Source organism: Nipponia nippon, unplaced genomic scaffold (genome assembly GCF_047370975.1).
Source record: "Nipponia nippon isolate SJK-2023a ecotype South Korea unplaced genomic scaffold, ASM4737097v1 scaffold_3, whole genome shotgun sequence".
Taxonomy (NCBI): domain Eukaryota; kingdom Metazoa; phylum Chordata; class Aves; order Pelecaniformes; family Threskiornithidae; genus Nipponia; species Nipponia nippon.
Genome location: NW_028262347.1, coordinates 64,941,481 through 64,955,549, shown reverse-complemented (window position 1 = coordinate 64,955,549; position 14,069 = coordinate 64,941,481). Strand labels below are relative to the sequence as shown.

Sequence of the window (14,069 nt, the reverse complement as noted above, 5' to 3'; positions counted from 1 at the left end):
CCCGAGATGAGTATCATCCGGTCTAGGTGCTCTGCCACCCCTCAGGTTCTCAAGTTGCTTTATATAAACCAGGCACATGCAGATCAAAACCCAGAGTATTAAGAGTAAGAGAGAGCAATGTTTTGTTCCTGATGTAAAAGTCTCAAGTTTGCTTGCAACAAATATTTTCATATGAGGTTAACAACTTGATTGGAAATTTACTCATACTGGAAAACTGAAGTTTGCCTGGAGATCACCACAAATGCACACACATCAGAGCTTGCCATCCTGAATCTGACTGCAAATTGCTGCTATCTGAAAATTTTGAAATATTGCCTACACAGCTGTAGTTAATAATTTGACCTGTGATATCACCTTTGTTCAGAGGAGACTAAACTTGTTAAAAATACTCAGCCTAAAAACAATTTATGAAATATTGACCTAATTAACATATATATGCATGTTACAGATGAGGAAACAAGCAAGCATACACTATAGCCACCATTTCCAAAATAAGAGGAATGAAAATATCACTTCCTATTACTTGCATTTTCAAAGTTAATTGGAAGTTAAAAGTTCAGCAAATAAACAGACTTGAAAGGGACACCATTTTCAAAAATTACTATGCACCCAGGCTCAGCAAATTATCTTATTGGTCTCAACATGGGTATCCAGCATTTTTTTTTTAAAAAAAGCAATATACTCAATTTCAAACTTTATGCACATTCAGAAATTGCATTATTTTAACTAATGAAGTCAATAGCAGCAGTGAAGCATTTATCTCCACAGAGAATAGCACACCTAGCTGTAGTCATCCAAGCAGGTGATACGGGTAACAAAGCCAGAGTTATTCCGAACTGCCTGACCCAGGAGCACATTCAGCATCCCCTGTTGCCCCTTTTCTCCAACAGTTACTCCCAATGTTGCAAGGGGAGAGGGAGTCTCTGCTCTCTTTTTTTGTTTGTTTGGGCTTTTTTCTTCGGGTTTCAGCTTATCAGTAGTGCTGGATAAGCGTGACTGTAATAAACTGACTAAACAACCTTCTGAAAGCATGCATTCAGACAACATTGCACTGCTTACATGCATGAAATTTTTCTGGAGATTGGACCCCCAAATGTCTGGATTTGGTTCAAACATTCATGCTTTTCCAGGACTTTATTCGGAATTTTCCAAGCTTTCAGCTGCAAGAACGGTCGGCAACTCCCATGAGGACCAGCTTTCCTCCTGGGCTCCTTGCTGCTTGGCTAGAGGCACAAAGGGAATTACCTATGCCCAAGTGAATTCCTCATCAGTCCCTCTATAGGTCTGTCAAAACCTCAAGGGAAGGCTGGCAAAGGTCTATGCTTATGAGACACAGTCCCCATGCTGAGACAGAATGGTAGAGACACAGAAGTAGAGAGATAAAACTGGAAAACAACAAATCGCTAAACTTTCTAGTACTGAAGGGAGTGCTTTCTAATTCCCTAAAGATGTTTCGGCAGTGAAAGGAGTTTTGTTTTTATCTTAGATGACCAATATATCAGTATTAATAAGTAGTCATTAGAAGATATTTTATACTGGAAAACAAACGTACTAGGAAAAGAAAGACTTTCTAAATACTCTGAATTCAAAATGAGGCACAATTCTCACACACATAACACTTATTACCATTTTTTCCACTGCCTTGTAGATACATATTTCACTGAAAAATGACTGAATGTTCAAACAAAAAATATGACTTCAGAAATCCAATTCATCCACGTGCACACTGCTATTTTCCCTACCCAGACAAGTGCAAATTGTGAAGGACAACATCCTCTAAACAAAACCACAGCATCACACAGTTCTGCCAGTTCAACTATTACTTTGTTCTGGAGAACCCATTTTCAAAAATAACCTGAAGCTTGTAAGTGTCTTGTTGCAAACAGGATGTGATCCTACACAAGAGCTGAAACTAGGGTTGGAAGATAAGTTCTTTAATCGATTGTCTGAAATATTCTGTCTTCATCAGATCAATCTTAAATTGCTAGCTGAGGGTGGAGAATTATTCCCCTGCCTCCTTTAGAAGTGACAAATGAAAGCAATTTTCTGTGGTGGGAAAAGGAGAGAAGTTTCCAGGTTTCATCAATACATGTCGATATGGTATTTATATAAACCTCTCTTTGAATACCTCTACAAGTAATCTCAAAGAGTCAAAAAGTCATTTCTCTGTTACAAGAAGAATAAAACACACTTAGCAAAGATTGCTGATTAACTAGTTTTTGTATAGAAATCTATCTCTAATTAACATGATGAAGTTCCTTTGCTCTCCTAATTAATGAGCATTATTCAGTATGAAGCTTTTTTTTATTATTTTGTTTTAAGTGTGATTGATGAAACCAAGTGCAACTGAACAGCAGGATTCCTCTGGTCCATACTCAGTATGATGCAGAAATTGTTGTGAAGCACAGGTGGGCAAATAACTTCCTGCCATTAATGTGTGCCTGGAAAACGAGGGAGAGGGTCCACAAAGGCAGATGGAGGAGGGGGGAAAATCCAACCACAAAGCAAAGCAGAACATCACAGGAGCCAGCGAGAGCTAAAACTGAGCCTGATCTAAAGCCCCCTGCAGACGATGGCAGTCTTTCCAGATCCTTCATGAAGCTCTGGGCCAAACCCTCTGCGTTACACGGCAGAACTTTGCTCAGCTTTAGAGCCTGCAAGAAGCACACAAGTTGAATTCCTGGTCCCTTGTTTGGTAGAAGCAGGAATGACTTTCCAAAGACTGTGTTAACTTTTGAAGGGAGTCCTATTCCTTCCTTCTCAGCCAGAAAAGGCCCCCAATTTTTGCAATGGAGACCCTTTCAAATGGGGAGGAAAGGGTTATCCATGGGCACCCAGGAGGAAGAAATCACAATGCTCATGTGTGAGAGCCACCCAGCAGCAGAAAAAGCTACTGTTTTCCAGAAGCTAATTCAAACATTTGTTACCATAGCCCAGAAAAATGGCATAACTGATGACTACAAGCAAAATGACAGGCATTTCTGAAGACATAGTGTGGCATCCTTCCATCCTTCCCAAAGCCCCTCTTCTCTCCCCATCTCAATTCTCACGCCATTTTCCACAGCACTGTGTGCACAGTACTGAATGCCATGAGCAAACATGATCCAGCACAGGCAGTGAACTGTGTTGAATACAGTGCATCTAAAAACATCAGCAGATACAGCACCACATGATAACTGTCATTCTTCTTGTATTATTAGAGGAAGGAGATAGAGAAAGCTTGAAACACATGCAGTGCTTGCAGACAGCAGTCAAACAAGATTGGCCGTTATGTCACTGAAAAGCTTAAAATTCAACAGTTCCTGCAAGAGCCCACTTACCAGCTATCCAAGGAGCCTGGCACGGACAGTTTACACCTGTTCTGTTTCCTGCTGCTTTTGCAAAAGAAATCCATGCATCCCACACTCACAACTTCCAGGAAAAGTCAAAAAAAATCTGAAAGTCCAGCACCTCAGAGAGCCAGGCTAGGTAGGAAAACAGAGAGGTGTTCAATTTTTGAGGAAATCTTCTCCAGTTTCAACTCATAAGCCCCTTCCTCTGCCTCCCACCACAGTCTGTCAAACTGAATCAGGGAAATCTAAAGCAGGAGGAAAAGAAGAATCAAAGGCCAATTCTTGTAAGAGAAATAGCACTTGCGAGCTGGTCAGTACGAGTCTGCTGGAGTGATGTATGGCTACGTGGGGAGCGTATATGTGCGCACACATGCACACAGACGTCAGACCCTTCCTTGGAAGTGGATTAGGTGGCAGATGGTGTCAGAACCTGAGCTGCTGGCAAGAGCAGAGTTCACGCTGTCCTGCTCCCCTGTGCTTAAAAAAAAAAAAAAAAGCAGCAAAGACAAGCCATCAAAAAAGAAAAAAAAAAAAGACCGATAAATAGCTGACAATCAGCTTTGTCATTGGCAACAAGTCGCTTGCTCCCTTCTCCCCCCAGAGTCCTTACAGGCAAAATCCTCTCTGAAACAGAGACAAAAGAGGAAACAAATGTAGATGTGCAATCTCCAAGCATAAGAAATACCAGAGGCTCAGTTTTTCACAAGGAAACTAGAGCCTGCTATTACCAACCCAAACACCAGAACCTGGGACAGAAAAGGGGGAGGAGAACACCCAGCTTAAGGTCTATTAAAAGCAAAGGGAAGGGGGGGGGGGGGAAGGGAAGAAAAACCCACTACCTTTGATTGCCAACACGATGAAAATAAATGAGGGAAATAACATTTGGGAGGGATGTACCAGCTGAAAGTAGTCACAATGACTTTGTGCAGGCACCCCTGTTATTAATAATTATTATAGATAATAAGGGTTTTCAGGCTGAGCAAAAGGATCTTTTTCAGTTCCTAAAACCTCATCTCTCCCTGTCCTGTCACCTACCTCCCCTTTTTCAGTCTCCTCTGAGCACCTGCTTTACATAGCTTTCCTTGTATTATCATTAGCTTCATGGATAATTGATAGCTGAGCTCGTCCAGATGATGCTAAGAAAAGAATGACAAGGTGGTTAGACACACACATACTATAAATAGAAACACAACATGGCCAGCATTTGCCAACATCTGATGACGCCTTCCCTCCTGGGTCCTAAAGTTAGCTAGTTTCTGAAAGTCAGGGAAGCAAAAGGAGAGCAGGGTAAATGCTTTCAATTAATTTTGCAGAGATTGAAGGGATAAAAATAAGAGTGAGGCTTTATATTTTTATGACATGCTAAAAATACCCACTTTATGAAACCTTCGGCATAGTTTGCAAAGCACAGTTTAAAAGCCTTTACTTCTTTTTAGCAGCAACTGTGAAGCTCAAAATATTTAGCCGGTGCTGGGGTCTTTGCCAGTAGGGCTGAGAAGGGTCACGAGAAGATCTCTTTGCTGAACCCAGCGTGTGGGAGCTAGAGAATAAAGCGAAACTCACAATTGCGCTAAGCGCCAAGGTATCTCTGCAAAGCATAAGTGCTCATGCTCAGGAGCCGAGAGGGAGAAGGCTGTCAGTTGGTGAGTGCAGGGGAATCACAGCTGCCTCTGCATGGCTGGCAGGAGGCACAGGCTGCCTCAGGCACTGAGTCAGCAGCAACACCTCCAGCCTCATCACCAGTTGGTTCTGGACACTTCTGGGGCAACCTCCTGACCTGTCCTTGATCGGATATGCCAGAGGCAGGCTTCCAGCTAGAAAATACTTAGTCTTCCTTGGCTCATACACCAAAGGCTAGGGGAGATATGCTATTCCACCATGCAGTTGCCTTTTGCCTACACCTTCTTGATGACCTTCCCCACTGCCCTTTCCAGTCCTGCAATATAGAAATTACCTTTGCCAGATTCACCCAGACTGTCTGGCGAGCTCACCCCACCGCACCGCACAGCTCACCTCACCTCTCAACTCAGTCTGCAGAGCGTACAAAGAACAACCTGCCTTTCAGGAGCCAGGTGGTATTTTCTGCCTTTGATCAGGGGAGAAGTGCTGTTAGAAAGGATCCCTGGAGCATTTCTACCTCTGGCTGCAGAAGTCAAGCACACGCCACTCAGCACATTTTGTCTTCCTTTTACAAAAAGCTACCTCAACACAGCGTAGGCTCTGAAATTACTTGCTCCTGGATTAGGGCAACTGTTATCTCTTTCTGTCTTAGTCATTATGTCCAGTTGCACTTTGCAGATCATATTGATTTTTTTTTTCTAATGTAAAATGCTTATTTCTGGAAATTCGTAGTGCCTTCCCTCTACAAACATTACCATAGGCTGTTCCTATTTGCCAGGTCTCACTCACTGACAGCCAACTAAGCTTCATCAGTACAAATGAGGCAAGCAGTAGTTTAAAATTCATCCTGCCTAAGGAAAGCAGCTGCAGTTAAGTATTTGCCCCAGCACATGCTGAGGTATCAGCGCTGGTTTTGTCCTCGCAGTAGCTACCTCCCTTTTCAGAGTTGATGAACTCGCACATGCGCTCAGGTCTTTCTCATTTTCTTTCTTGGTGGTAATCTCAGTCTGAAAGCCTTTTTAGAATGCAGGAGTACAGCTATGTGAAAATAAACAACAGTTTGTCCTAATTCTCAATCGAATATTAAGGTGGAGAAAATCTGGCACTTCCAATAGGAGAAGCCATTTGTCTCTCACAGTTTACCACAGCAGAGCTGTCATTACACACAGACAGTGCCCAGTCACGACAAGAGCAGTATCTCAGACCACAGGGAAGGGGGAAAAAGAAGAGAACCTAAGCCAAGCCTCCGTGCAGCTCTGTGACTGGCAGCAGGCACACAGCAGGAATGGTGGTACAAAGCCATACAAGTTTGAGGAGTGGGAGGAGGACTTTTTCTTAAAAAAGCTCCAGAGATCTGCATAAGGTGGAGGTTTCATCTTCAGAAACTTGTAGCTCAAAGCTACCAAGAAAAGCTGCATCAGGAGCAAAAGAAAAAACCTCCCTTTTATAAAATTGCTTACCCAGCCAGTGCTGGAGGGCAAGCACACTACGGGGGAAACAAAGAAGAAAAGCATTCAAACAGTTTTTCCTCTCACCAGCCAATAATACACACCAAAATGGAAGCTTTAAATATTTAATGTCCAAAACAAACAAGAGAATTTCCCAAAACAAGACTGCTGGTTCAACACAAACCAGCAGCACTCACAATTAAGATGACAGATGTTTTACACACAGCTGCACTAATACCAGGTGAGGACAGGTATTGAGAGATGAAAAGATGCAGGTTCACTTTACAGTAGCAGAGAGACAGGGATCAGGCAGAGAACGACTGACCCTTTCCATCTTTGTTACACTTGCACGAAGCGGTTAACGCCACCAAAAGAGTGGGAGGCAGTTTAACAGGGATCAGTGCTAGGAGTCTCAATAGATTATGCTATTATTTTGAGATTCTGTAAGAGAACAAATTAACCTTCTTTATAATTCTTGGCTTAGTTTAATAGATTTAATGGATGTCATAGGCTGGAAATACCATCTTACGTTCCTTTAATTTCCATACTGATTGTCCTCCTTACAATGAAAATACACAATTTGAGACTTTGGGGGAGGAGTGCTGGTGCTGTTAACCACACAGTCAAACCCTCAGCTGCTTGACTGGTGTCTTGCTCATACACCCATGACTGAAGCAATCACCACCCTGGGATCAGGAACACCTTTCCCACAAGCTCAGACCAGCAGAAGCCACTGGAATTTTTCCACCTTTCCTTATAGCAGATGGCATTGTGCGTTTCCCCAAGATCATCTGGTATTTTCACCTCCAGATTCCAACTCCTGCAGGGACCCAGGAGGCTGGCAGTGTCTAACATCCCTCTTGATGGCTCCTTGTGGCACAGAAGAGTTTTTCAAATGTTGTGCTAAAGGGCTTAATCTTGCTACAGGGATATAAGAGTTCCTTAAAATTTGTGATACAAGAAAATTTACAATTTTTTTTTCTCCCCTACAAACCCAGACTGTGTAACTGTGATATAGTTACCTGCGATCACAGGGACAGAACACAGTGGCCAGCACAGTCCCATCCAAGCCTTTATTCCTCCCCATTTCTCTTGTTTTTAAATCTATTGTTTTTCCCACCATCCTTTCGAAAATTTTAAAAAGGGTTTTTGACAGGCACACGAGCCTATACACCTTACACAAGCAGAAAGACATTTTCCTATAGATTAGCCAAAGGTGCAATTAAATGTTTTCCAGTCATGTTCAGCCCACCACTGAAATTCTGCATTTCAGATGCAGCTCTAATATAACACCTTATTTTACTTCAAATAGGGCTGAACACCCAGAAGTTACTACTGATGCAGAGACCCAGTGCAGAGTACACAGAGGAAACAAGAGCGGAACATTTCCAGACAAAGGGAAAAGGTCATTTCCCAATGAAAAGGTAAGTTGGAGGAGCGATGCACTAAAACCTGCTCCTGATGGTGACAATTGCAGAAGGAAATCTGACTAGAGATCAGAAGGGGCAAGGTGAGAAATCGGGTAGGCTGAAACTAAGCCTGGGAAAGGTAGGCCTTGCTTAGAAACATAGTCCTGCCAGTATTAGACTCCACACAAACAGCTCAGTCTGCCAGACTTTGTCTGGCTGAAGACCCCCGAGGCCTCACTCCATCCATCACTTACTCTGTTGGCTCAATCTTTGACTATAAATGCTATAAATGGGAAATTTATAAAAGGTCTGGTAGGCAGAGGGGTTGAATGGCTGCAACCCCCTCTAGGAGAATTCCTTCATGGTGCTTACAAACCAGAGCATGTGTTTGGCACTTCCTTCTCTCTGACAGAGTTTAGCCACAAGTGAGTGCCTAGGGTAGGTATCATAGCTTTCCTTAACACGCTGCTTTGCAGGCAGACCAGAACAAGGGAGAAATAATACACTGCAGGCTATACTCATGAATTCATTCAAAGCGCAAGATGATACAGTGAGGTCTGGTGTAAATGGTGGCATACCTAGGCACATCACTGTTGCTGCAAGAACTCTTACGGATTTGCAGGAGAATCCCATACACCCTCCTGGTTTTCGCCATTACTGGCTGGACAGCTCTAGCTAACAGGCATTGCCCTATAGCTTTGTCTGCCGCAACTTGTCATGGCTGCCCCGGGGCAGCCAAGACAAGCAAAAGAGAATAACAACAGGCTCCCTCCCAAGATAGTTTGGGCATTGGTCACAGGACAAATTTTGACCATTATAGGGTCACATACTGTATGGTTCAGTCTGTCAGCCATTCAAGATACACGCATCACATCTGCTTCTTGAAGACAGCATTAGCTCCTACCACCAAATTCAAGTCATAGAAGTCAGTCCTTGGAATAAATTACTCAAAAACATGTATGCTACCCAGTCCTATGTACACTAACAATATTCTCTGAACAGCAGGAAGGCATTAGAGACTGGAAAGAAAGTGTGCACTGACCCTAAATTTATGTAGCAAATGTATGGGTAGAGGCAGCATGGAAGACATTTTTCTTAGCTTGTTAACACAGGCATACCCCATAGCTGTGGAGATTTCATTTCCTTCAGGAAAGGCATTTGTGCCCTGGCTGCCTACTTCCATGGAGATGGGGCTTTTTACAGGTTCAGGGGGAATACAAAGATAAACTGATATGGGAGCTCACAGCAACACGTCTATCTGAGGAGCTCCTGATGGCACAGTGTCTGCAGAGTAACACACTGTCATCCTTGGGTTTTTCCTTTTTTCCTTTCTCCTTTTATTTCCCCACTTTTTCTTTTATAGCTCTATTCTTTTTTTCCCCTGAGGTTTTTGATGTCCACAGCTCTCTCCAATTAACCTTGCCCCCTCCTCTCCCCCTTAAAATAAATGCTATGTCTCTCTAAAAACCCTTGCTTTCCCTAGGTAATAGGACATTTTCTCCTCTTTTCCCTGCTCCCACCTTTTGGTATCCTCCCCCCACGCCTCTCTAATTCAGTATTCTCATTACACTTATTTTCTTTGCCCACCTTCCTTCTTCCACCTTCTCCATTAAATCTCCTCCCTCCCATTGCCTTACAAATGTCTTCCTTTCTTACCCAGTTCATTTTCTCCACTAACCATTCCTCCCTTCCTCTTTTATCTTGTTCAGTTCCTACTCCCCCATTTCATTCCTACCCACACAGCATGCCTTGTGCCTTTCTCCCCCCGCCCCAGTTTCAAACCTCCTCATTATATTTCATTTTCCTGAATTCTATTCAGGTTCTTGTATCAGCTTTCTCTAGGCTCAAATGCTCCCTTCATCATGTTACTGCATATTTCCCATCTCCTACCCTTTTCCCTTCCTCATTCATCCCTCATCTACCCTCTCCACTTTTAAGTATAGTAGGATAGGTCCTCTTCTTAACAGCTATGACCTAACAAAATTTTGGACATAAGTTTTTCTGATCAGAAATAAAGCCCTTGAATCCCCCTGTGCTATTTACGTGTCTATAAGCTCCACACATGCCTCAGTCCTGCTACATGAAGTCTTCTCCTGCCACTCATCCTCCATGTGCTTTCCTAACCTGGGATGAACCATATAGTTTAACCTTGGATAGCCAATGCTCATGAAATCAGCCACACGTTATATCGCACAACTCAAACACAACCGCTCTTTCTGGTGGAACAAGCTCACCACTCACTATTTACTACATGAATACCAAAATCAGCCCAATTTTTTCACTAGCAGATTGATTGACAGACTCTCTCTCACACCCTTGCCAGCACGAGCTGGTGCGTGTCTGTGTGTGCATACCCCAGGATGAGCAGGGAACACTGCCCTGTGTCCACTGCTCAGCAGTAACGTGAGCTCTAGTGGAAGCTATGCCAACCACCAGACGCCAAAGGACAAATACAATTCTTTCTCAGCATAAGGTGTGTTTTTTCCAGTAGACAGAAGGGCATGATTATAATGAGTTATTAAAAAAAAAAATCAAGAAAGTGAGATCAACAAACAAAATCCAATTAAGGAAATCACTCCATCAACCTCCCAGGGCTAGGGTTGATCAGGGAGCCGTTCAGTAGGACCTCCAATACAGAGCCTTGAGGCTGTACAAAGATGGTTATTTTCCATGCTGTGCTGATCTAAACAAAAGCTATACTTAACCTCCTTCAACCTCCTCTTACTCCCAGAATCAAATGACTACACGCTTCGGCATTTTAACTCCAAATGGAAAAACTACAATACTGGGTGAGAGATGTTGTTCTCAGCAGGAGGGCTGGCATCATGCAGAGAACAAACACAAGCACCAAGCACCCAGGCTCTTGGAGCTACTACAGCACTGTAGCCAAAAAAAACCCCAACCAAGTAAAATTGATGTTTTAAGTTTTCTGCTGAAGGAGCAAGCTTATACGTCCACTTATCCCCTCTGATTTTGAGATGGGATGGTCTGAAGGCCAGAGAAGAAAGCTGCTCTCCAGGCTTCATCAGATCTGGGAGAAGGAGCCACGGCTCCTCCTGGAGTAGGGGTGACAACTAGACATCATATCCACAAACCTTAACTAATGCCCCTTCTGCACTTGCCACTCAGCCTCAATGTCCTGCTACCTCCCCCTTACCATCTGCCATCTCTCACTCCTCTCCATCAAACCACACAGAGAGGGAACATAACTCAGGACTGTCTAAAATACTCTGTCTCGTGACTTTAAGGCCTAGCTAAACTGCCATAGAGAATTCATCCTCTGCTTTTGGTGCCAGTTACACAGGAATGTCATTCTTCAGCAAAGGAGCTGATGCTGCTACTGCAGCTGGGAAAAGGTCTTTTTAATCCAAAATGTTGGGGCCTTGTGCTAAACCATTTCATCATCTCCCCCCCCCCCCCCCCCCCAAATCCTTGAGGTGCTTCTGCTGGTAGCCAGTTGCCATAGGAACCCTAATCTTTATCTGTTTTGCTTGTTAAATGAGCTGGCGTCAGTACTCTCCTTTATGGGCTGCTCAGTCCCTTTCCTCCCTTTAACCCTCCCTCCCTCAAAAAGACATAAAAAAAGAGAATATCTTTCTCTCCTTTCCTCCCCTCTTCCCTTCTCTACAGCTCCTATGAGCTTTTCAAGTCTAAAATCCAGATTTTGGCAGAAGCAGCGACCATGATTCAGAGGGGTGCGTTAGGCCTGTGTGTGCTCTGGATTCGGCAATAGGAGAGGAAGCAGAGCCAAGACAGAGAGCAACAGGTAGCATAACACTGCTTGAGAGCCAAACGCTACAATGACAGAGACACCTAATCCCAAGTATTTTAGATGAAAGCTTTCCAACACTTCCCATGACACCTCCCACCTCCTGCAGTCCCCAACATCAGCCTTGTCCTACCTCACTACACTTAAGCACTCCAATTTTAACACCATTAGTGAGGGAACAGCCCTGAAAAGATGTTTCAGAGCTGTAAGCTGAAAATGGAAAGCAAAGAAAGCTAAACATACAAGAAACACCAAAAAGACAAGGTGTCTGCAGTGGCCTAGAGCTTTTTAACATGAAGCAGTTTTTTTCCCTTTTACGGACCAGAGATCTAGGCCAGAATTATGTAGGTCACAAGCAAACCTTGTTTCAGCTGGTCTTAAGCCAATTCTTAGAAGGTGATAACTGCAACTCGGAGACATCTCTCCCCCCCCCCCCCCCTCCCCCGCCCCATGTATTTGCTTGAAAGAGGCAAAAAACTGAAATGGCAAGGGATGCTGGGTGAAGGAATAAAGCCATCTGGCTTTACGTGCACATGCAATAGTCGAAGCATGCTTTCCATGTCAGCAGGCGTATACATATGCTAAATGCAGAAATTCTGAAGCTGTTCTTCCCCTCATAATGCTTTCTAGTGCAACAAATATCATCCGGAGAAAGAGTGATCCTATCTCATTCATTCACATGGAAGAAAAGACCTAGAAAATTAATAGTGTCAAGATGGGAAAGAACAGGCAGAAGGGGAAGGGGAACATCAAGAGGCTAAATTCCCACTGCATGCAACACTGAAGCAGGCTACCAAACTATGACTCTATTTACCTGAAACTGAAATAACCAAGCAATCCTTCATTCACACCACAACAAGAAAAACCTCACACCATAGCAGAGGCATCAGTTTCAGGATCATTTGGGCATACCCAGGGATCTTCAGCAGCTGTTCACGGGTTTATGAATCATGGTCCTCATGGACTTTGCAATGTTCAGCCTGCCTCCAGAGGATAAGGACACAACTCAAAGCAGCTGGACTGCCGATTTCTAGCTAAATCAAGACTTGGGCTGGCGTGCGTTTAGCTGAAAGATCCAGCAGCTCCGGCAAGTCAGCACCAGAGAAGCAGCCACTGTTACAGTGTGTTTTACAATTACTTGCCCTATTGCTGCACTTTGCACCTAGGTCCCCTGCTTGTCCAGCATGCATGGATGCTCTTACATCTCTATTTAGCAGGACTGCAGCTAGGCTTCCCCCTGCTTTTTTTCTTTAGAAATATACCTTCTTAAATTAGCAGACCTTTAGTTTAAGTTCAGAGTTCAGGCATAATTCAGGTGAAGACTCAAATATCCAACTCTGCTAATGCAAACTTTACCCACACTAGTCCATACTCTGCCAAACTGTAATCTCTTAGGATCTGGACCCTCTTGACATTCCTGCTACTTCTCACTCCCAGGAGGGTTGGAAACAGCACTCAAGCAGCCCTCTCTGGGGATATTTATGCATATGTGGTCAGGCCCACAAATAGCAAGTTTGCTAAAGTTCATTCGTATTCTGGATGAAGATGTTGCAAATTCCTACTTTAAATGAATCTGTCCTCTGTCAGAAGTCTTTTTTCCTTGATAAACATGGTCCTTGTTCTTCAGGAAAGCAATTTTTAAATTCAACCTAAGCGTCCTCTCCCCCTCTACTTTCCTTTTTCCATTTCTTTGAGGGCTGCTTTTTTGAAGAGGTGCACACAGGAATCCCAAGTGGCTTTGCTAGCCCCTTTTTATAATGTATATTCCAGGCTGACAGAGCATACAAATCAGCACTAAAACATTGAGGGGGTTACTTCTTCTGCTTCAATCCCCATGAGCCTCCCACCTCCAGTTTTGCTCAGAGATTCATAGCTGAACAACCTTAAAAAGAAACTCAGTTAAAACAATCGAGCTTCTTCCGAGTTTGTATCTGAACTAGAAAGAGGTGGCCAGGGACCGAGGGGAAAATTGTGCAAGATTTATCCAGTAAGCATTAATCATTTGCTGTTTATTTGAAATTAGACTTCCAGTCACTCAGAAGGTTTGCACGCTTTATTTTCACAAACTTCATGAGGCAACCGCCGTAATGAAATAAGTGGGCATTGCAAAGAGCTTGAGGGCTTCTTCACGAGAGCTTGGCACAGCAGTTTTCATTGCTTTCCCTCCCAGCTCAGCCCATGCAAAATTTTCACAGGGTCCTCCTCAGTTTATGTATCCCTGCTGTGCTAAGACTTCTCTGCCACCACCTCCACTCCCTCAGTGACTCAGACTTATTAAGATAACTTCTCTTTTTCTACTTCCTCACCTCCAACATGCTCAATGCATTAAGCCACACACTCCTGCACATATGTAAAATCCTCCCCCAACCACCCTCTCTCATCCAACTTTCCTCCCACAGTTCTTGCACTCCCCCATCCTGGGCTGACAGAGCCAGTCAAAACCCACCCAAATGAGCTCAACCTTTAGTCGCGCTCCTGGCTACTCTCAGGC

At 43.7% G+C, this 14,069-nt stretch overlaps 1 protein-coding gene across 6 annotated transcripts in view; it reads right to left on the bottom strand.

The window, feature by feature from the left end:
- Positions 1-14,069, bottom strand: part of DGKI (diacylglycerol kinase iota) — a 227,515-nt gene that overhangs the window by 183,875 nt on the left and 29,571 nt on the right. The window contains exon 2 of one of the 6 annotated variants that reach the window (XM_087765039.1): positions 4,368-4,468. The exons of the other annotated variants lie outside the window; for them this stretch is intronic. Within the exon in view, the coding sequence (XP_087621165.1) occupies positions 4,368-4,435 (68 nt within the window). The 5' untranslated portion in view covers positions 4,436-4,468. The remainder of the gene's footprint in view (positions 1-4,367; positions 4,469-14,069) is intronic. 6 annotated transcript variants of the gene reach the window in all.